Source organism: Pituophis catenifer, unplaced genomic scaffold (genome assembly GCF_029215685.1).
Source record: "Pituophis catenifer annectens isolate HBS135680 unplaced genomic scaffold, rPitCat1.0.hap2 SCAF_3, whole genome shotgun sequence".
Classification (NCBI taxonomy): domain Eukaryota; kingdom Metazoa; phylum Chordata; class Lepidosauria; order Squamata; family Colubridae; genus Pituophis; species Pituophis catenifer.
The window spans coordinates 96,691,024-96,713,203 of record NW_027256883.1 but is presented as its reverse complement, the minus strand read 5'-3'; the positions used below and the strand labels follow the sequence as shown (position 1 = coordinate 96,713,203).

General features: G+C 38.8%; 2 protein-coding genes across 2 annotated transcripts in view; one reads left to right on the top strand and one right to left on the bottom strand.

Annotated features, from left to right (window-relative positions):
• Positions 1-1,352, top strand: part of NRG2 (neuregulin 2) — a 348,595-nt gene extending 347,243 nt beyond the window's left edge. Inside the window, exon 11 of the mRNA XM_070939151.1 lies at positions 713-1,352. Within this exon, the coding sequence (XP_070795252.1) occupies positions 713-1,352 (640 nt within the window). The remainder of the gene's footprint in view (positions 1-712) is intronic.
• Positions 1,353-13,356: 12,004 nt separating this feature from the next.
• Positions 13,357-22,180, bottom strand: part of PSD2 (pleckstrin and Sec7 domain containing 2) — a 152,965-nt gene continuing 144,141 nt past the window's right edge. The window contains exons 12-14 of the mRNA XM_070939150.1: positions 20,815-20,959; positions 13,928-14,071; positions 13,357-13,584 (exon numbers count right to left, since the gene is read on the bottom strand). Of these exons, the coding sequence (XP_070795251.1) occupies positions 13,357-13,584; positions 13,928-14,071; positions 20,815-20,959 (517 nt within the window). The remainder of the gene's footprint in view (positions 13,585-13,927; positions 14,072-20,814; positions 20,960-22,180) is intronic.

Here is a 22,180-nt window from a genome sequence, read left to right as displayed (position 1 = left end):
AAAAAAAAAAAGCACACACAGTATATAAATATTCCAGGTCAGTGGGAGAGAGAACAGATATTTTTATCTATGATCACGGATCAGCATCAAAATATCATAAAAACAAACAAGAAAAAAAGAAAAGAAAACATTAATACAACCATGATCATTGTCATGTTGTATACGTTTATTCTCACAAAGCATTCCCAAGTACATAACCTTTGGATATGTACTTTGCCCAAGGCTGGTGACCATTCACTGTATCCTGGTAATAGGTGAGCCATCTGTTTGTCTGGACTTTTGTTCCGGCACATTTAGCATTGTAGCTAATTCATCCCAAGAGAAACCATATTGAGGATTTTCAGGTACTTCAGTGTATCAGATTTTTTAACATTGCCAGATACCCAATTTAAATTACCAGCTGGCTCCATGAATAAGTCAGACATTTTATTAAGTAACCCTAATGTCTATCATAACCCTGTGTAATTCTGCTTCTTTCCAGCTCTTATTTTAGAGTGAAAAAACCATGTCTGATCAGTAGACTTCCCCCTTCTCTGTGAAAAAAATCATATTCTATTCGGTGAATCTACTTCAATCTCAGAGAAAATTCCCTTTCTTTTATTTTATCCTGATCAAAGTGTTTATAGGAATGGAAAAGTTTATAGGAATGAAAGACTCAGACTTTTGTTCTAATATTTAAGCTGGATACCAATGCCATTGTTTCTTTTTCTAGATATGTCTCTGCCTTGACCACCCCAGCACGCCTGTCCCCTGTTGACTTCCATTGCTCAGCTTCAACCCACATGCCCACTTTTGAAATAACTTCTCCTAATTCTGCTCATGCTGTCTCACTTCCCCCGGCTGCATCCATTAATTTCCAAGTGGAGGAGCAACAGCCATTGCTAAGAAGGTACCAAGCCCCCTGTCAAGATACACAGAGGTATGATACTTACTACCAAAGAAGGAACTATCTGAACGAGAGCACAGGGAGCTTGCCCTCCAGTCCCTTCCGCATTACAGAGGATGATGAATACGAGACAACCCATGAGTACATCACTGCACTAGAACAGCCAAAGAGAACAGGCAGCGGCAACAGGCGGTGGAGGAGATCTAAACTGAATGGCCACCTGTCTCACAGAGGCAGAATGCTTAGAGATTCCTTTTCAGTCAGCAGCGCCTCATACAGTGAGTCTGATGAGGAGCTGATAGCTGAGAGCACCCCTTTCTTAAGCAATCGGAACATGGAGGCAATGGACACAGATTTGTACTGCTCAGCTGACAACAGAACTTTCTCTTCTTTCAGCAGATTCAACGCACAGGGTGAAAGCCAACAAACACACACCAGATCCAGCCAAGGTTTTGCACCACCTTAGGTGTTACACACTCTTCCTCATGTCCACTTCCATGAATACATCAGTGCTGAGGAAGATAACATGACAGAAAAGACAAATTTTTATTTTATATAAAAAAATGCAAAAATATAACAAATGAAATGTTTTATTTTCATTTTAGCAACAATGTCTTATAAGAGCTAATGGCAAAGACCTTTTTGTAAGGAATCTATTTATATGTAACATCTTGATTTACAGCTTCTCAGAAAAACAGAAACTAACAAAAACATTTTAAAAGATGGGCCAATTTTTGACTACAAATCATTAAAAAATATTGTGGTGCCTTTTTGCTGTATGTGAATGCCAGAGTCCACACTGAATATTATGTTTAAACATTCTTGAAACACAGGCTTTATGTTCAGGATAATTTGTTATAAAATATTCCAGTCAGCATTTTTCTATTTGAACAGTACCCTTTTAAATTCCTCGATACCTAGAGATTAATTATCTAGTGTTGCTAAAGTAACATGCTCTCGGTCTTTCCCATTTCCTTTCCCTCCTGCACATGTGCGCATAGACGTATGTTTCAATGTTTTTATAAATATTTTTCCCTAGCAGGGAAAATATTACATACTGGTAAGTAAAAATTGATTTCTCTGATAAGGCAAACAATAAACAAAAAAATGGGTGGAGAAGAAAGGAAAGAGGATTACACAGTATCTATAGCCCTTCCAATGTATTTCTGATCCTCAAGAGGTCTCTGATCAAGATACCACTACCACCCACAAAACCAAACATTGCAAATCATTAAATAATACTAGTTCAAGTAATGCTGCTCCTAAAATCTGTTTTGACACCATTTCTAGAGATAACCTTTAGCTGTTTAGTAATGATACAAGCCACTGCTGTGCATGCACAGAACAAAAATGTCCTCCAAATTCTGACCACAGTTTGATCATCAAAAAAACATGATCCTCCATCATGGAACATACAAGACATACAAGGTGCTGTTGAGAAAGGGTTTCAAAAGCCTCCAGTGATCTAGATGTCTCTTAAGTATGCCATCAAGTTCTATCTCTCCTTTCTTGTTCCTTCTCCTGAGATAGTGTCACCAGCATGCTAACCTTGCCTCAGTCTTCTTCCCATGGAAAGAAACATCAAAGACAATGCTGTTTTGTGTGCTCCATTTTGTAAAGATGGTTGTAAATGTAACATTTGAGCATTTCACAAGAACTTTCCATTTAAAAATAAAGCCACCAGGTATCCTGGTTGATGAGCTAAAGAACTTTCTGGTTGTAGGTGGCAAGAAAACTTCCCTGAAACAGAGAAAATGGCTCTTTTCAGTTTCCTGTGGAGCCTCTTTTTGACATTAAGGCCTGCCTCTTTCGTTCTCTATTTTCACTTTGCATGTCCTTTGCATTTCAAATACTATAAATTGGATGCATGGAGAACCTAGAACTGAAAAGACAAAATACAGTTGCCAGTGTATTCATTTACTTTTTAGCAATAAAGTATTTTAAATCCTTTGTTCCTAATGCCTAACAAGGTCCAGTAGAAAAGCTGCTACTTTGTCATAAAAAAGATTGTAAAATTTTGCTCTGGATTGTCTGGATGTTAGAACTCTTGACTGTTTAACACTTGAATTTTTTTAACACTATAAATAAAAATAAGAAATGGCTACAATGATTATAAACTCAATTTTACATTTGGTGGTGAGAGAGGAGATAGAATGAGGGTAATCACAAATTATTCATGTTACTGGGAATCTCACTTTGGATGCCTGATTTTTTTAAGCTAAAATGATCATCTGATTAACCCAACTGAGTCCAGACCCATCAATAAATATTTAAGTGTAGATAATTCTATGCCTTCCAGATGTTTTAGATCATAACTCCATGAATTCCCAACCAGCATGTTAAATATTTGGAGAATTTCAGTCCAAAACACCTGGAAAACTCCAGGTTGCCTACCTTTGAATAAGTAATTTTGAAATATGTAATGTTAGAACACTTTGTCCCACATGAGCATAAATTTGCACTTTCATAAATCCTATGCAAATTTATTTGTGAGTAAACTCTGTTTGATGGATGGGTTGACTTCCAAATAAACATGCATATGATTGGGTTGTTTATTTAAATGTTAGTGTTTTTATTCAAATTCATGAGATTCCTTTATTGTTCATTAAGTATTTCATTATCCAACATAATCTGCAAATCTTGATACATTATATATTAGTTGGAAAGAATGAAAACTTCTGGATCCAATACAGTGAATCTCAAAAATTTTCCCGTTCTCTGTTTACATTGGCAATCAATTGAATAAGACACTGATCCATAAGAGAATGTGCCTTATACTGTATACATAAACATATACAGGTAATATAAAGATTCATTCCATTAAGGAGTGCATGTGATAGTCTTGAAGTGGTATTCTTACATAAAAATAATCTTATATGTCCCTTTTCTAACTGTTCATTAATCCCAGGAAAAGCAGTTCTAGTTTCAACTGAACATTAGCTTTTTAAAATTTTTGTATTGTTGTATACATCTGCATACAAATACCCATGTGTACATTTGAACCCAATTTTCTTATTTTCTCATCTTGCCTTATATCGCTACTCAAAACTTCCAACACCAGGATAAACAGCAAAGGACACAAAGGACATTCTTGTCTTGGACTCTTTCGGATTTTGCATCCATTAGTTAATTTTAATTTTAATTAATTAAAATTAATTAATTTTAATTAATAACAATTTTTGCTTGCTGTGATGTATAAACAGCTTTGACCCCTTGGATAAAATTCCCACCAAAATCCATTTCTTCCAGGGCTTTAAACATAAAGGCCCAATTTAAGTTGTCAAAGGCCTTTTCTGCATCTAAGAATATTAAAGCTGCCTGTTGTTCATTATTATACTGTAAGTATTCTATAATATTCAAAACAGTCCTCACGTTATTCCTTAATTGTCTTTTTGGCAGAAATCCAAATTAATCATCATGAATATATATATACCTGTAAAGCTTTTTAAAATCTTTCTGCCAAAACTACAGCAAATAATTTATAATCCTTATTTAATAGTGAAATCGGCCTATAATCTTTATCATCATGACATCCTGACCCTCCTTCAGTAGCAACACAATATTAGCTTCTTTCCAAATTGGGGGTATCATTCCCCCCTATAAAATATAATTCATTATATCCTTTAATGTCTGAAGGAGCTTGTCTTCAAAATATTTATAGTATTGACTTGTAAGCCTGTCTGGGCCAGGAGCTTCACCTGTTTCATTTTCCTTATAGCTTCTGATATTTCAAAGGTAGTTATTGGTTCATTCATAAATTGTCTCTGAGTTTGTGAAAGTTTTGGCAAATGTTGTCTTAACAAATACTCATCTATTTTTTACTTATCTAAAGCCTGCATTTTATACAATTGAGAGTAAAAGTTATGAAACAATTTTTAATTTGCTCGTTATCAGTTATTACATTATATTATGTTTTTTCAACAGCATCATAATGTTTTGTTTAACAGCAACATATTAAGTTTTGTCAACAGCACTTGATTTTTAAGATCATGTTAAGCATTTGATTTTTAAGATCATGTTTTCTGACAATTGCTATTTCATTTTTGCATGCTTCTCTAGAACAAAAGAGCACAATTCATAAGAGCTTTGGAAGAATGAGCCCCAAAGCTCATTCATGGAGACATGAAGTAGTATTGAGGGAGAGTTTAATTATCCTGATATATGTTGAGAGACAAATTCTTCCAAGCATGGTTCTTTGTGATTTAGGTTGCTGACAACTTTCTCCTTGTGAAAATGGAGGATGGCCCAAGAGAATGAGCTAATCCTGGCTCCAACCAACAGAGAAGATTTAGCTGAGGAAATGAAATAGCAGGAATGTTGCAGAGAAAGCGACTGTAGGATTTTTGATTTTAAGAGGAATAGCACATGACTCTATCAACCTACAGTGCATTCAGAAGCTATTCAGATCTCCTTCATTTTTGTCAAGTTTGTTATGCTGCAGCCTGATTCTACAGTTGTTGAAATTCATTTTTTTCTCATTGATCTACACTCAGTACCCCATAATGGCAAAGTAAAAACAGAATTTTAGAAATGCCTGTAAATTTATTAAAAAGAAAAAACTGAAATATCATATTGCCATAAGTATTCAGACCCTTTGCAAACATGAAATTTAGCTCAGGTGCCTCCTTTATTATTGCAAGGCTAAGATCTGGGGAAGGCTACAATAACATTTCTGCTGCACTGAAGGTTCCTACGAGCACAGTGGCCTCCATAATTCTCAAATAGAAGAAGTTTGGCACACCTAGGACTCTTTCAAGAGCTGGTTACCTGGTAAACTGAGCAATTGGGGGAGAAGGACCTTAGTAAGACAAGTGACCAAGAACCTGCTGGTCATTCTGATTGAGCTCTAGAGATCCTGTGTGGAGATGGTCAGCGTTCCAGAAGGACAGCAATCACTGCAGCCCTCCACCGATCTGGGCTTAATGGCAGAGTGGCTAGATGGAAGCCTCTCCTCAGCGCAAAACACATGAAAGCCCACTTGGAGTTTGCAAAAAAGCACCTGAAGGACCTCACAGTCTGTGGGGAACAAGATTCTCTGGTCTGAGGAAACCAATATTTATATATATATATATAATTTTATTTATAGTTTTTTTCTTTAACATCCATAAGTGCTTAGTGAACAGTGTTTGGGTCGATATACAGTACTTTATACACAATACTACTACTAATAATAATACTATTTAAATATACATAATCATAATCTTTCAACTTCTAACATTTGTGTATACATTGTGGTTATAATATATTCTATTATATATCAGTATACATAATACTATTTTCCCAATTTCTACTTTCTACCTCTTTTTTCTAACTCTTAATAAAATAGCCACCATATTAAGAAGTATTCTATATCTATCCATCATCTCTTGCCCTTTTTAAAATTTCAACTCTTATTGACTTATTGGTAAATCTTTCATATTTCTCCCTTGGGATCTAGTATCTCCTTACATCACACTTATATAATCTTAAGTATTTCATCTGCCTCAACACCAATCTCTTGCTGTTGGATCTCTAGAGTACCCATCCATAATTCTTTCATCACTTTTGGGAGAGTTTCTCTTTATTCTCTTCTATATTTTGAGCTCTTAAAGAGTAATCTATTTGTTCCATTTTAAGAATTATTACTATCTCTTCCATATCTTTATCTTTTATCATTTTTTTATTTATCTCCTCTATTCTATCCTCAGCTCCTTCTGATTTCTCCTCTATTTTCTGAGTTTTTTGTTCATCTTTTATTGTCATTTGCTGGGGGTTTTCTAGTCTCTGTATCCTGCATCAGTTCCATCATCTCCCTATGACTCCTTGCCATATCTTCCTGTATACATTGAAACATCAATAATATTTCTTTATGAACTGTATTTGTTTTCCCCTGTTGAAACATTTTGTAATAATTTAATAGGCTGAAAGTTACTCAATATTTCACCAAGATTCCAATATCCCAATTGCCCAGAAACACCAAAAATGCCAGTATTAGTAAAGTTTACTCAGTCCTGAGACTGTTCCTCAAAATCCCCAAAATTTATAGTCCTTAAAATTCTCCAATTTGCACCCTCAAAATTATCCAATTTTTAAAGTCTTGTTTAATTTTTCTTCTTTCTTCTTTCGCCTCGTAGAGTGTTCTATCAAATAGTATTAATAATCCAGATTGGCTCACCAGATTTCCCCAAATCTCTTTAATCCACAGAATCAAGAGTTCAGTTTCAAAGATGTTTCTTGTTAATTATAGTCCATCTTGCCTTCAAAATGTTCAAAAGGCTTACTAAATACTGCCAAGCAGCCAAAACACCAGTAGATATGGAACCAAAGTAAAGAGCCTTCCACATGTTGTTTGCCTTTCACTATTTCCTGTCTTCTCCTCCTTGTTTTTCTTCTGTTATCAATCAATCCTCACTTGTCAAGGTCTTTTCCCACTGTGTACTAGTATAATATCTTCTTTCACCAGTAGGTGGCACCCTCACTCTAAGTTTCAGCATTACAAAGCAAAGATAGAATAGCTGATTGTCAAAAAAATCAAAGAGAGGAAAAAAACTCTCTTTTCCTTATACAATTTCTTCCAGTAATCAGACAGTGTTATATGCAAATTCAGACAGTTTTCACACTACTACAAGTTCCAGTCCGGGCTTTCTATATTTTAAAGCTTCATAGTCTTCCATTATCTATAATCTTACTCCGTGTATTAAATTGCCACTTTCTTAGCATTTTGGAGAGTCTTTTTTAAAAAAAGAATTTTCTAATATAGAAGTTGAAAGTTGTCTCACCCAGTTTCAATCCTCTGTCCAAAAACCACTCCAGCTCATGAATCTTATTGTCGTGGTTGTCACAGATTAGGTCTTGCCAAAATGGCCATCATCTCTGCTGCCAATCATGAGGGTTTCTTTGGATCAAGTGAGGAAATTGCTGTTTCCTCGCAATCTACAAAGTGTCCCTCCTTTCTTCACCACCCCTCCAGGGTGGCTTTGACTCCATAGGGTCTCCTGGCAAGCAAGTATCGGCTGGCTTTCGCAGAGCTCCATGGAGCTCTGCTATCCCATAGCCATCCCGCTGCGATGCCAACTGGTCCTCTGATCTGAGGAAACCAAGATTGAATTGTTTGGCCTCAATTCTAAATGCAATGTCTGGAGGAAACCAGGGACCACTCATCACCTGCCCAATACCATCTTAACAATGAAGTATGGTAGTGGCAGCATCATGCTGTAGGGGTATTTTTCAACAGCAGGGACTAGGAGACTGGTCAGGATTGAGGGAAAGCTGAATGGAGTATAGGGATATGCTCAGTGAAAACCTGTTTCACAATGCTCAGGACCTCAGTTTGGGCCAAAGTTTCACTTTCCAACTCTGTGAATGCCCTACAGTGGCCCAGCCAGAGCCCAGACCTCAACCCTATTGAACATTTCTGGAGGGACCTGAAAATGGCTGTCCACTGATGGTTGCCATCCAACCTGACTGAGGTTGAGAGGATTTGCAAGGAAGAATGGCAGAAAATCCCCCAATCCAGTTGTCCAAAGCTTGTTGCGTCATACCCAAAAAGACTCAAAGCTGTAATTGCTGCCAAAGGTATTTCAACTAAGTACTGAATGAAAGGTCCAAATACTTATGCCAATGTGATATTTCATTTTTTTTCTTTTTAATAAATTTACAGACATTTCTAAAATTCTATTTCACTTTGTCATTATGGGGTATTAAATGTAGATTAATGAGAAAAAAATGAATTTCAACAACTGTAAAATCAGGCTGCAGTGTAACAAAATTGACAAAAGTGAAGGGAGTCTGAATACTTTGTGAATGCACCATAAGTCTATTGGACTTTAAAAGGGGATTTTAATAAACTCAGAACAAAGAAAAGTAGGGTTCTCTGAGAGGAGTTGTATACCACATGCTCACTGAAGAGAGCAAAATGTAACTTGATATAACTGTTTGACTATTTTAGTTCAGACTTCTCCAAAAGGAAAGGAGAATTCTTTTTGGATAAGGTAATTCTAAAAAAACAGGATGAATGAGCAGAATTGAAGATTGAATTTAATAGGAACATGATTTTGGAATACCAAATTTTTAATGAGTTTAAATTTCCAGGATCAAATTAATTGTATCCTAGGCTACTAAAGGCACTTGCCAACAGTCTAATGAAAATTTCCCGCTCCTTCCTTTCCTCACTCCCTCTTCTCTCTCTCTCTGTGTGTGAGAGAGATTGCATTAAATGATAGAGCAAAGAAGTCTGTAGATTAGTCTGTTCCTCTTAAAAAGTCCATTCTGACTTCCCAAAATTACTGTCTCATTTTTAAAATTCCTATAGATCATGTATTATGTGCTTATAGTTTTCCAAATATTGCTGTACGATGGACTAGGCTGAGTTTTCTTTCCCATGTTTTTGAAGCAAGAGACAGAGGACCTTCAGCTGTACCATATTTCATCTCTTCCCAGGATTTCTCAAAGACAAGACAAAAATTTGAGCTAGGCTGAATGTTCCTAGGATACAATTTACAGGTAGTCCTTGAGTTATGATAGTTCACTTAACAACAGTTCAAAGTTACGAACTCCCCCCCCCCCAAAGTACTTATGACATAGCACTGTAGTTATGAATGTTGCAGTACCACGGCAGTCGTTCACCCTTACAACTGACCATAGAGATGTTGCAACACTCCCACTACCTATCCCCCACTCCCCGGGGCCTAACAGGCACTATGCTAGCCCACCAGCTCCTTCCCATCCTGTCATTGATCACTCATTTACCTTTCGAAGTTCTGCAGAGTCAGGGCCATGTGGCAAAAAAGCAGCTGTCTTCTCAGATGCTGGTGAAGCTGTTTTTGTTAGTTCTTACACCCCCTTCTGCCCCTTTACAAAAGGCTTTTTGCACAGGTGAAGGAGGCCTGCAGGAGTGTGAGATCACGCCCCCGAAGGCTTCTGTTCCCTTTGCAAGTTTTGGTGAAGAGAACAAAAACCTTCAGGGAAGCGATCTTTTGGCCCTGCAGGCCTCTGTTCTCTGTGCCAAAAGCTTTTTGCAAAGGGGACAGAAGAACACAAAATTTAAAGAAAATAGCTTCACCTTTATCTGAGAAGACAGCTGCTTTTCTGCCACATAGCTCTGATCTCTGCCAATCTTTGAAAGAAGAAGAAGGCTGAAACAACTATGGGGCCGAAGGCCGAAACAACTATGGGGATCCTAAGATTGGGAAGGTATATCTCAGTGGGTGCAGGAAGGCCTTGGGTGGCCAGAAGTTGTTGGTCTTTCCCTGTACTAGGCCTCTGATAGACTTCTCCACCCTTGAGGTACCTTATGTGCACTTAACAACCCATGCATTCGATTAACGAATTCATTGGGGAGTGGAGGGATGGGGTTCATGCATTTAAAGTGATTAAATTAACTTTATAACCATAATGGGTAGGGTCCATTACATTCATAACTCAAGGACTACTGTATTTGGTTTCAGGCTGAAAGTTCCTAGGAAAAAAATTACTTGGTCCAGGAGATGGTTTCAGTTCTGCTCTTCATAGTGCTGTTCATAATTATTTGATAAACATTTATCAGATATGTTTAAACCAAATAAGTAATTTTGATTGCCTCTTAGTATTGCTGCCTTTACTCAGCAGTTGATACATTTATGGGCAAGTAATTTGTGATATAATTTTAGGTTAGCTTGTTGCCAGTCAAGAGCTTGAACCGTCAACAATAGTTTGCCTAAAATTGTGAATTAGCAATTCATTAAATTAAAGCATTTCTTGATTTCAGAATTTGGTGCAGATAGCAATGTCTTGAATTTAAAATTGCCAGTATTAGAATATGTTTGGTATGTTTCTAAGTTTACTATATTTCAATTCCCCCTTTTAAAAATAAAGAATATTACTGGAATGACCCATTAATAAATCAATGGCTGAAAGATTTTTTTTTTTATTTGAGAGAAAGAGATTGTATGGCACTAGGAAATTGGAGGAAAGAAATTATCGTGTCTCAGAAAGAAACAAGGGAGGATTTGTAGTCCACTTAATATGACATTGATACCTGCAAAGATTCTATACCAGAATATATGGAGAGTGAACTTTATATTCCATGAAAACTCTATGGTAATTTATCAGAAATAAATTCTTCTCAAGAACAAATCATGGAGAATAACATTATTTCATATTCGATTGGCTAACTTACTATGGAAATGTAATTGTTAATTTGAGTAAAGCATTTGACTAAGTAACCTGTTCTGACCCGTCTCCCAAACATGACAAGCTCTCTGTATTTAACTAAATGTTCCCTTTATTAGGAGCACCAGCAGACCCGGCAAAGTCTCTCCCTCTCTCACAGCAGGCTAACAAAGTCTCTAAGTGAGGGCTGATGGATGGCCCAGGCTCCATTTTTGACAGCTCCATTCCCTCTTCCCCCTTGGAGCTCTCAGATTGCCTTGATGCTGGCCTCGACTCCCACACTGCCTCATCTGATTTGGCTGCTGGAGGGGCCGGCAACAAAATCCATGGGTGGTGCAGTGGCCTAGAGGTGAAGTTCTTGCCTCACGATAAGGAGGCTGTGAGTTCAATCCTAGATAGCGGCAGATATTTCTCTGGGCACAATGTGAAATTATCTGCTGTGAATTCTGCATTAGCAACAGGAAGGGCATCCAGCCAGTAAACACTCAGTGTTTACATTCAATTGCCCTGACTCCACCCCAATGCAAGGGATTACGGGGTCATTAAAAGACAAAAAAAATTGATGAAATAATTTTGACATTCTAAATTTGGAGCTAATTAAATCTATTTGAATGGCATGACAAGTAAATATATAGCTGTCTAAAAATCAAACCCAAACATTCATTCATCAATCATTTCTTACGAAATTGAAATAAGGTATAAAGTGGGATGCTACAGTCTTAGTTCCAGTACTTATCAACATTTTGCTAATGATTTTGATGAACAAGTGGAATACTTATCAGTTCTGCAAATTGCACAAAATGGAATAATTTAATTACAAATGGGAATCTCAGTCACCTGGGGCCAAAAAGAGAAATGACATTGTATTCTGTATCAGCAGTAATCATCAACAGAAGTCATCACTCCTTTATTGTCAGCCTGCCTCTATTCGTGCTTACTACATCTATAATTGGGTGAATATTACCACTCCCTGTTTCAGTAAATCTCCCCAAAGGATCATTAAATAAGGATAAATATTCTACTGAATAGTTAAAAATCATCAAAACACCAAATGGAGCTTTAAATGAATTTTCTTTATTAACAGTTTTAGTATTTATTTGTACATAATTCTTAGTGCATTCTTTCAAATAAAATTATCAAACTATACAAAAATTATGGTTAAAAATTTGGTGACAAAGAGGGTGTATCCCTCGATGGTAAGAAATATGGAAACTCAATCATTTATAAATTCTCCAAAGCTGTGAGAATCCAAAGAAATTTCTTTATTATCTTTATTTTAAAAAGCTGCAAAAATATAAACTGTAAATTACTGTAATTAGCAGCTACAAGATCCTTTAAAACTGGAACTTGATTGACTGTGAAAAATGTATAGAAAAAAAGATGATGAATTAATCCATAAATAAAGTGCTGGAGGTCTTAAAACCACTTTTATCACAGCAAGAAAGGAACAGAAGCACAACATCCCATTATGCAAGTATATTTATGCTTACAGCAAAATGGAATATGTACAACTATCTGTGACTGCAACTCAGTTTTCTATGGTCATCACACACATAGGTTATCTTGCAGATGCTCGGATGGCCAGGAAGAAGAAGCAGAAGGAACAGGAACAAGAGCTTTGAATTGGCTATTTACAGAGGCTGAGAGCATAGCTACAGCAGCTTTTACTGCAGCAAAGTCAAATGGAATTTTGTTAGAAATAGAAAGGGAAAAAAACTATTACCTTTTCAAAACATTACTTAGTCTTGCTAAGAGTTCCCTGTATATTAAAGGAATTTTATTCCTGCTATTGTTTTGGCCTATGTTAGATTGCAAGTTTATATATCTGAAACCAACTACAACTGTGTTTGGCAGTAGGAAGGTATAGTACTATAGTTTTTACAATTCATGTGGAAATGTGATTCAACAGATACCCTGTCCAGTCCAGAACCTCTTATCAGCAATGAATAAAAATCTTCCCACTGTTTCAATATTTTCTTTGTAAATCTATTGCAAGGGCTGTGGAACCACCATTTCACTTGTAATTTTTTTTTAAACAAAGAAATAATTCAGTTGGGTTCTCATGTTATCATAGTTTCACACATGTTGTTCATTGGAAAATGCAAGTACTCACAAAGACAAGCAGTGGGTCAAAGACCTATGCAGCCCTTTTATGGGAAATTTGTCCTTTTATTGCATATTCATTCAGGAAAACCAACATGGGCGGCCTAATTCCAAAAACAAAAGCACCAGAATAGAATCAGTGTAAACTAAAACACCTTCGAATTCTTTCTATTGACGTAACTCTATATCTGAGAAATTATTGTGCTCATGGATTGCAGATAAGGAGAACCAGCTCTCTCTTATTGACTCCCTGTGTGTGAAGTATTTGGCTCTAGAGTGTCTTTTTCTGCCTTACTGCTTTCAACAGACAACTGCCCTTGGGTTATAGAAGGACTGGAACAAGTCTTCCTCAAAGAAATATCCTGGGTCTCCATTGTGAAGAGGTTGGCTTCAATTCTTTCCAGGTCATCTGTCCCAGCCTTTATCTTTGCACATAAGAGGTTGATATATGTCTCATATCGGTTTTTCTGTGGACAATAGTAAAATAAAATGAAACATATTTATCTGGGCCAAAATTATTTAGGAGATGTGCAATAAAAAACAATAAGGTGGCATGGATCATTCAAATCACTGGTATATTTATGTCTTTTACAATTGAGAATTATTCCTGATTCCTCTAGAGAAAATATAGTGAATCCTGAAAGGACATAACTTCCTTTCTCAATTAGAAAACACCTTTTGCTTAATCATAGGATAGAAGTAGATTATGATGCCCAGTTGTCAGATGCTTTTGTGCATGTTCAAAAATTCATCGTTAATTAGTTCTTCTACTGACAGCTATCATTTGATGGTAGAAGATAGAAGACTCACCTCAAATATTAAGTAATGTTCCTTCAGACGATATTCTTCAGCCTCTTTTGACTTCAGGCATTTCACTACAGGATGCAATTTATGTTCAGTTAATTCATCTGTAATTTGCCTCATTTTATTCTCATGGGACAGTAGCTGTTTTTCCTGATAGAGAAGAAAATGTTAACTCATCCCTTCTATAGAATAAAACTATTTTTTTTAAACCTTTATTAACATTTAAAATCCAAAAATACAAGTTAAAATACATCTATAACAAAAATACATCCGTAATAATTATACAATTCAAAGTCTTTCTGACAGTACGTAATTCTCAACTTTCCCACATATTCCTACTTAATCAACACATTTAAACACATTTTATATCTTATTTTATTCTATACATTCCTTATTTTTAATTTCTATCCATTGATACCAATTTTCCCAAGTTAAGTAGTATTACGAGTCTTCCTTATTATTTAATTGTAAAGTAAGTTTGTCCATTTCTGCACATTTGAAATTTTTTTGGATTATTGCACAGTCTGTTGGTATAGCGGACATTTTCCAGGCTTGCGCAAGTACAATTCTAGCTGCTGTAGTTATATGAATGATTAAATATTTTATCCTTTTAGGGTAATTTCCTTTAATAATTCCCAGAAGAAACAGTTCAGGTTTAAATTGTATCTTACAGTTTGTTGAATAGTGGGCGCAGCAAGGACACAGGACACACACACCAGTTACATGAGTTTATTCAGCTCCGGTACAGCAATTGGTTGCCTAGCCACAGCAGCCTCTTTTAAAGGGAGCTGTCCGCGGCTTCAGCCACTGACGTGCTTCTAAATCTCCCACTCTATTAGCTCGCTTCTAATTGCTCCGTTTGAATTGTCATTCAATACTTAACACCCCTGCCCTCTAGATCAGCATTGATCAATCCTGGAGTCTCTCAAGCCACGTAGTCGCGCAACTAGGCGGGTCTTTTCGGGGCGCGACTTGACCTGCGCAGTTCAGTTGTTCCAGCAATCTTGGAGCGAGAGGTTGAGTTCTGTGTCTCTCCTGGAGGCGCCTCCGGAACTCTCTCAACCTCCGCCGATGGCATGGGCCTATTTTGTTGGATGTTTATTTCTTCCTCCCCCAGCTGGAACAGTGGACTGTCGCTGCTATCGAGAACTCTCTCCTGGACTCCAGATAAGTGTCCGCTGTCTCTAGTCGGGTTTAAGCGTTGTCCCTGTTGTTCATTTGGTGATGTTTTATGTAGGGCCTGGTCTGTTTCTGTGGTTCCTATGTGAAGTTTCTTTTCTCGCCCCTGGTTTTCCTCTTGTGATTCGTGTTCTCTTCTTACTAATCGGTCTCTGAGCTGATCTATGTGTCTTTTCCAGTTCCAGATGTCCTCCGTTTCTATCCTGTAGGATAGAGGGCCTGTGACTTGAGTTATTTCTGCTGGGACCCATAAGAGGTTTCCGCTAAAATTTTTTGCATACACTTTATCTCCTACTTGGAATTGTCTAATCTTGCTGGTGGAATCTACTGGCTTCTCTGCGCTGTAATGGGGGTGTAGTCTGTCTAGACTAGGCCTTAGTTTCCTTCCCATTAATAGTTCCACGGGACTTCTGTGTGTGATGGTGCTTGGTGTTATGTGCTGTATACTTAGCAGTTTATCTATTTTTGCCTGTATATCCCCTGGCCCCAGCCGTATTAAGGTCTCCTTTGTCGTTCTCACCATCCTTTCCGCCAATCCATTAGTGGACAGTTTTCCCGGCGCGGATAGTGCATGTCGGATCCCTTGACTGGCTAAGAACATTTCGAATTAGTTAGCTGTGAACTGGGGCCCGTTATCTGACACTACCAAATCAGGCAACCCATGTGTTGCCAACAATCTATGGAAGACCCGGATGACTGCTTCTGTTGTTGTAGATGGCATTACATTCACCTCTAACCATTTAGAATAGGCATCTATGATAATTAGAAATGTGTTCCCTTGGCAGGTCCTCCCTTGACCCAATGAATGTAATAGGTGTTGTATGATGGGTACTGGGTACGCGCTCTGTTTAATGCTTTGTTCAGGGTACTTTTGTAGTCCCCACACAGGCACACTGACCCATCTGGCTTCGTGGGGGTTACTATCGGTGTCTCCCAGTTAGCATGGTCCGTTGGCTCCAATACCCCTTGGGCAACGAGTTTATCCAATTACTCATCTATTTTGGGCCGTAGAGCCTTAATAGTACAGGGGTTTAGTGCACCCTGTTATTAACACAGCTGCCTGCAATTTCTGCTGGTTCGAATCTCTCCAAGGCTCAAGGTTGACTCAGCCTTCCATCCTTTCTAAGGTAGGTGAAATGAGGACCCAGTTTGTGGGGGCAATAAGCTGACTTTGTATAAAATATACAAAAGAATGAAGGCTATTGCTTAACGCATTGTAAGCCGCCCTGAGTCTCCGGAGAAGGGCGGCATATAAATCAAATTAAAAAAAAAAAAAAAGGAACCCTCCTAGGTTTAATTCTGACAGGGGCAACTTGGGGATCTAGGTTAAATGATATTGGGGACCCCGTGTACTTGCCCAATTTGCCGTCGAAAACGTCTGCGAAGTCTCTCATCAGTTCCTCTTCCCAGCCGTCATCTTTGACTTGATTGATTCCAGTCACTGCCAGTCCCAAAGATTCAAACCACTCCAGACCCAATAGGCTAGGTCTGTCCTGGTCCACTATGGTGAGGGGCAGTTTCCCCTGGAACTCCTTGAACTTTACATTGAACTTTCCGATGCCTAACACCGGGATCCGGTTCCCCTGATAGTCTTTCAGGGTGAGTCTTTGCTGCTTGAGTGCACTGGTTGTGAGGCTGGGGATTATCTGCTTGATGGTCATCTAGGAAACCATGGACAGGCATGACCCTGAGTCGACCTCCATTTTGCACGGTCTCCCCTCGATGTACATGGTTGCCGCCATCTTCTTTGCTCTTCCCGCGCTCGCATGGCCCACGATTATTGTTTGATGGGTTTCACCCCTTTCCGACCCATGGTCCTTGTTTCTACAGCTTCTTCCAAACTGTTGTTTCTTGTTCGTTTGGAATTGTCTGGTTCTAGGTGGTGGTGGTGGGCTCATTTGTCTGTTTCTGCGGAACACTGGTTGGGATGCCCTGCAGACTCTTGCGATGTGTCCCTTCCGGTCGCACCGCTGACAGATCGCATCTCGAAGCCTGCACTCCATCCTTTGGTGGTTTCCTTCGCATCCTGCACACCAGAATTCTTTCTTTCCTTTGTCCTGGGGTCTCCCCTTCTGTTCCAAACAGAGGTGATGTACTTCGTCCCCCTCTTCTTCTTCTGATTTGGTTTCCACATCCTTGTAGTGGATTGAAGATTCTTTCTTTCCTTGTGGCCCCTTATTCATTTTCTTCATTGCGGCTGCAGATTTCTGGGATGTCTCAGTCGCCGTTGCCTCTTCCATAGCCTCTTGAAACGTTATTCTGGGCCTTGCAAGTAATCGGCTTTGTAAAGTGAGGTCCCTCAGCCCCAACACCAAATGATCCCTCATGGCCTCGTCCAGATTTGAGAACTCGCAAGTGGTGGTTATTTCGCGCCGTGTTGCTACAAATTCGCTTATCAATTCTCCTTCCCTCTTGTCCCTCCGGTAGAACTCGTGCCATCTTACCAGGGATGAGGCTTGGGGTGTGTAGTGTGCTTTCAGGATGCCTTGTAGTGTTGCCCAGGTAATTGTTGTCAATTCTGCCGGTGAGGCGAAAGCTTTTGCCATTTTGAAAACGGTGGCTCCGCAGTATGTGAGGAAGAGTGCCCTCTTTCTTTGTTCCGATAGGCTTAGCAAATTGTTTGCTTCCAGAAACATGTGGAATCTTTCTATATACAATTCCCAGTCTTTTCCAGCTGGGTTGAATGGTGCGGGTGGAATGATCGAAGACATCTTGCTTGGCCGTTGATTTCAATGGCCGCTGATTGCCATGTGGAGGTTCAGTAACCTGGTGTCCAGTTGTCCTTCTGAGATCCCACCTTGGTCGCCAGTGTTGAATAGTGGGCGCAGCAAGGACACAGGACACACACACCAGTTACATGAGTTTATTCAGCTCCAGTACAGCAATCGGTTGCCTAGCTGTGGCAGCTTCTTTTAAAGGGAGCTGTCCGCAGCTTCAGCCACTGACATGCTTCTAAATCTCCCGCTCTATTAGCTCGCTTCTAATTGGTCCGTTTGAATTGTCATTCAATACTTAGCACAGTGTGTAATTTCTTTTAGCCATTTTTGTATTTTAATCCAGAATTTTTTAACTTCTGGACAAAGCCTCCATACATGGAAGTAGGTACCTTGTAGTTGCATTTCCAGCAATTAGGTTTTAGGTTGGGGTACATTTTTGCGAGTCTTGTTGGGGCTAAATGCCACCTATAGAACATTTTATACTGGTTCTCTTTATAAGCAGCAGATTTTGTTAATGTATAGTTTTTTCCCCACTCTTCTAACTCAATGTTGTGCCCAAATTCTTTGCCCATACTATCATTAATCCCTTTACAATTTCTTCTTCTAAGTCAAAATTTAATAAATAATTATATATTTTAGATAATAATTTCTCTTCCGGGCCTGTTAATAATTTATCTAATTGTGTAAATTTCAGTTCAAATCCAAATTCCTCTAAATCTTTTCTGTATCTAGATTGCAATTGAAGATACAGCCAGCAATCTATGATTATTCCTTGTTCCTTTAATTCTTGGTTAGATTTTAATCTTCCTCCATTGTCCAAAATTTCATTGTATTTTACCATTTTAGCAATATCTAATGTGTTGGAGTAGATCATTGCCTCCATAGTGGATAACCAGCCTGGTTTTGAGATAATGTTTCTTCCTAATTCCCTCCCAAGTCTGTATCAGTGAATCTCGAAGTGTATGTCTATAGAAGTACAAATGGGAATGTTTCTTATTTCTGGTGTTCCATATGAAGGCATGCCACCCCATCTGGAGATCATGCCCTTCCAGTGTTAAAATTCTCCTTTTCTTTAAATTAATCCATTCCCTAACCCAAACCAAACTTGCTGCTTTGTAATAAGTTTCCCATGCAGGGAGTCCAAAGCCACCTCTGCTTCTTCTATCTTGAAGTGTGATTAATTTTATCCTCGCCTTTTTTCCTGCCCTTATGAACTTCATAATCGTTTTGTTTAACTCTTTAAAGAAATTCTTATCTAATTTTATCGGAATCGTTTGGAATAAATAGAGTAGTTTTGGCAAAATATTCATCTTAATTGTTGCGATTTTCCCTAATAGTGACAACTGTAATTTTCCCCATCTTTCTAAGTCTTTTCTTGTTGTATTAATTTTGTATAATTGTCCTTTTTTAATGCTGAACATCTTGCTCTTAACCAAATACCTAAATATTTCACATTTTTAACGGTTTGAAGTCCCATTCTTTCCTCGAGTTCTTCTTTTTGTTTTTCCGTTAAATTCTTAACTAACATTTTAGTTTTTTCTTTGTTAATTTTAAGGCCTGTGACCCCCCACCCCATATTTCTCTATTTCTTGCAGTAGTATTGGTCCAGATTCCAATGGGTCTTCTATAACAAATACCATATCATCAAAACTATTTTATTTTAACAAATGTGTGTGCCTGATTGATTTCAAAAATGATATTGCAAAATGTATTCTTCTTCTTGCTGCTTTCAAATTATATAACATGCATAGCATAGATATGGAAAGGAACTACTCTTAGGCAGTATTTCAGCTACCTGCCTCCTGCCTTCATCACAAAACAGACCGGCCAAGGTGGGTGAAGAGGGAGCAGAAGCCTTCTTTAATCTGAGTTTGGGGCCTTCTATTTTTTATTTTTTTATTTTTATTTTATTTGGACTTCTATACCGCCCTTCTCCCGAAGGACTCAGGGCAGTGTACAGCCATATTAAAACACATATAGATTTACAACATTTAAAAACAATGTAAAATCAAATATATAAAATTTGGCCCACAGAATAAAAACTAACATACACCCATTATAAAATTCATATTAGGCCAGCCCAGCTTGTTGGAACAAATGGGTCTTCAGGGCGCGGTGAAAGGTACGCAGGTTGGGGATCATACGAACCTCTAGGGGCAGCTCATTCCAGAGTGCTGGTGCCCCCACAGAGAAGGCTCTCTCCCTGGGTGTCACCAGTCGGCATTGTTCAGCCGACGGCATCCTGAGGAGCCCCTCTCTGTGGGAGCGTATTGGCTGGTGGGAGGCTGTCGGTGGCAGAAGGCAGTCTCCTATATACCCCAGTCCTAAGCCATGGAGCGCTTTAAAGGTGGTGACCAACACCTTGAATCGCACCTGGAAGACCACCTGGAGCCAGTACAGCTCTCACAGGAGAGGTGTTACGTGGGTGCGCCAAGTCGCTCCCATAATCACCCGCGCGGCCGCATTCTGGACCAGTTGGAGCCTCCGAGCGCTCTTCAAGGGGAGCCCCATGTAGAGAGCATTACAGTAGTCCAGACGGAACGTGACGAGGGCATGAGTGACCGTGCGCAGGGCATCCCGGTCCAGAAAGGGACGCAACTGGCGTATCATGCAAACCTGATAAAAAGCTCCCCTGGCCATGGCCATCATATGATCTTCGAAAGACAGCTGTGCATCCAGGAGAACACCCAAGTTGCGAGCCCTCTCTGAGAGGGCCAAGATCTCGCCCCCAATAGTCAACAATGAAACCAGCTGACTATACCGGGACGCCGGGAACCACAGCCACTCGGTCTTGGAAGGGTTGAGTCTAAGCCTGTTCCTCCCCATCCAGATCTGCACAGCCTCCAGGCACCGGGACATCACGTCAAGGGCATCATTGGGGTGGTCCGGGTGGTCTATGATTTGTGATGCAAATCCTGCTCTTGCAAAGAAATGCATGTTTCATTCAGTGCTTGCCTGAATTCCAGGCCACCCTATGTACACACATTTCAGTTTTACCTGACAGAGTTTAGTTGATGAAGATGGCAAAAGAGGCCGGCAGAACTTCTTCATGGAGCAAATAGCAGCTGGAAATGCAGGGGCAGAAAAAATGGCAGCTACCAAGTTTATTCTCAGGATCCATGACAGCATTTCTCCTTTACTTCTATGGAAAGCAGGCAACATTGAAAGTCAAATGGTCAGAAACATAGACACCCAGGGAGAAAGACATTTACTGTGCCACTAGTATGAAAAGGAGAACTGATGATTGGTACTGAACTGACCTATTATATCAGGTGGAATGCCTTTTTCTTTCACATCACTAATTAATCCTTCTATTTTGCATTCTTCTTAAAAGATAGAGGCTCCCTCAAATTGAGCTCTAAAGGCTGACTATATGCAGGTTTCTTGGCAATGGAGCAGTAATGGAGTGCCATGGCCACCTTCTGCAATGTTGTTTTCCAATTTGCTTATCAAGATTACAACCCTGGTCTACTTTGATGGCCTCCTAATGAAGTTCCCAGATCTTGACAAGGTTGACCATCTGCTGGCATCTGCTGCTGTCTCTTGTTACAGATTATACAAACGGTCATATGCCATGCTCCTTTTTGTGCCACTTCAGGTTTTTCTTCCTGATATGTATGGGAACCAATTTTTGCCATGTTGAAAATGTTAGCTCCGTTTGATGAGGCTTCATTAAAGTTAACCTCTTAGATGATTCCCCACACAGAATAACATCAACACAAATCAACAATTGCAATGCAAGGAAATACAGGAAAGGAACAACAAAGGACTCAGATATAAGTGGGGACCTGGGTAGGGTAGATTACAGAGGATGGCACTGAAACAATAAGAAAAAATGATTTTAATGGAATCAGAATAAGCAAACAGATATAAACATATCAAGCGAGAGCTCATTATTTTCTGGAGGCAAACAACAGTGTTTAGTATTTCAGCCACAGGCTTAGACTTGCAGAAAAAAATATTACCTATGTCAGTGGTTCTCAACCTGTGGGGGGCAGGGTCACGATGTCATCACAGGGGGTCTGCGAAGGCTTGAAGAAATGTTATGATTTAAATCTTGAGTTGGAGGTCCGTGGCCACAAAAGGGGGTCCGTGATGAAGAAAAGGTTGAAAACCACTGACCTAGATTAGTTCCACTTCTTCATTACATGGAAGGGGAAAGCTATACTTGCTTTGTGCTTTATAGATATAATTATAAATATATTTGTCTAGACAATTTATGGAACCTGACAATTACATTGAGATTTATATTCTTTTTTTATTTTACACAGATTATTTTACACTGGATTCCCAATGTTTACAATCCAGGAAATTTATAAATTAGATCTGCCTCTTCATTATATGTAACAATTAGTCTTTGTCT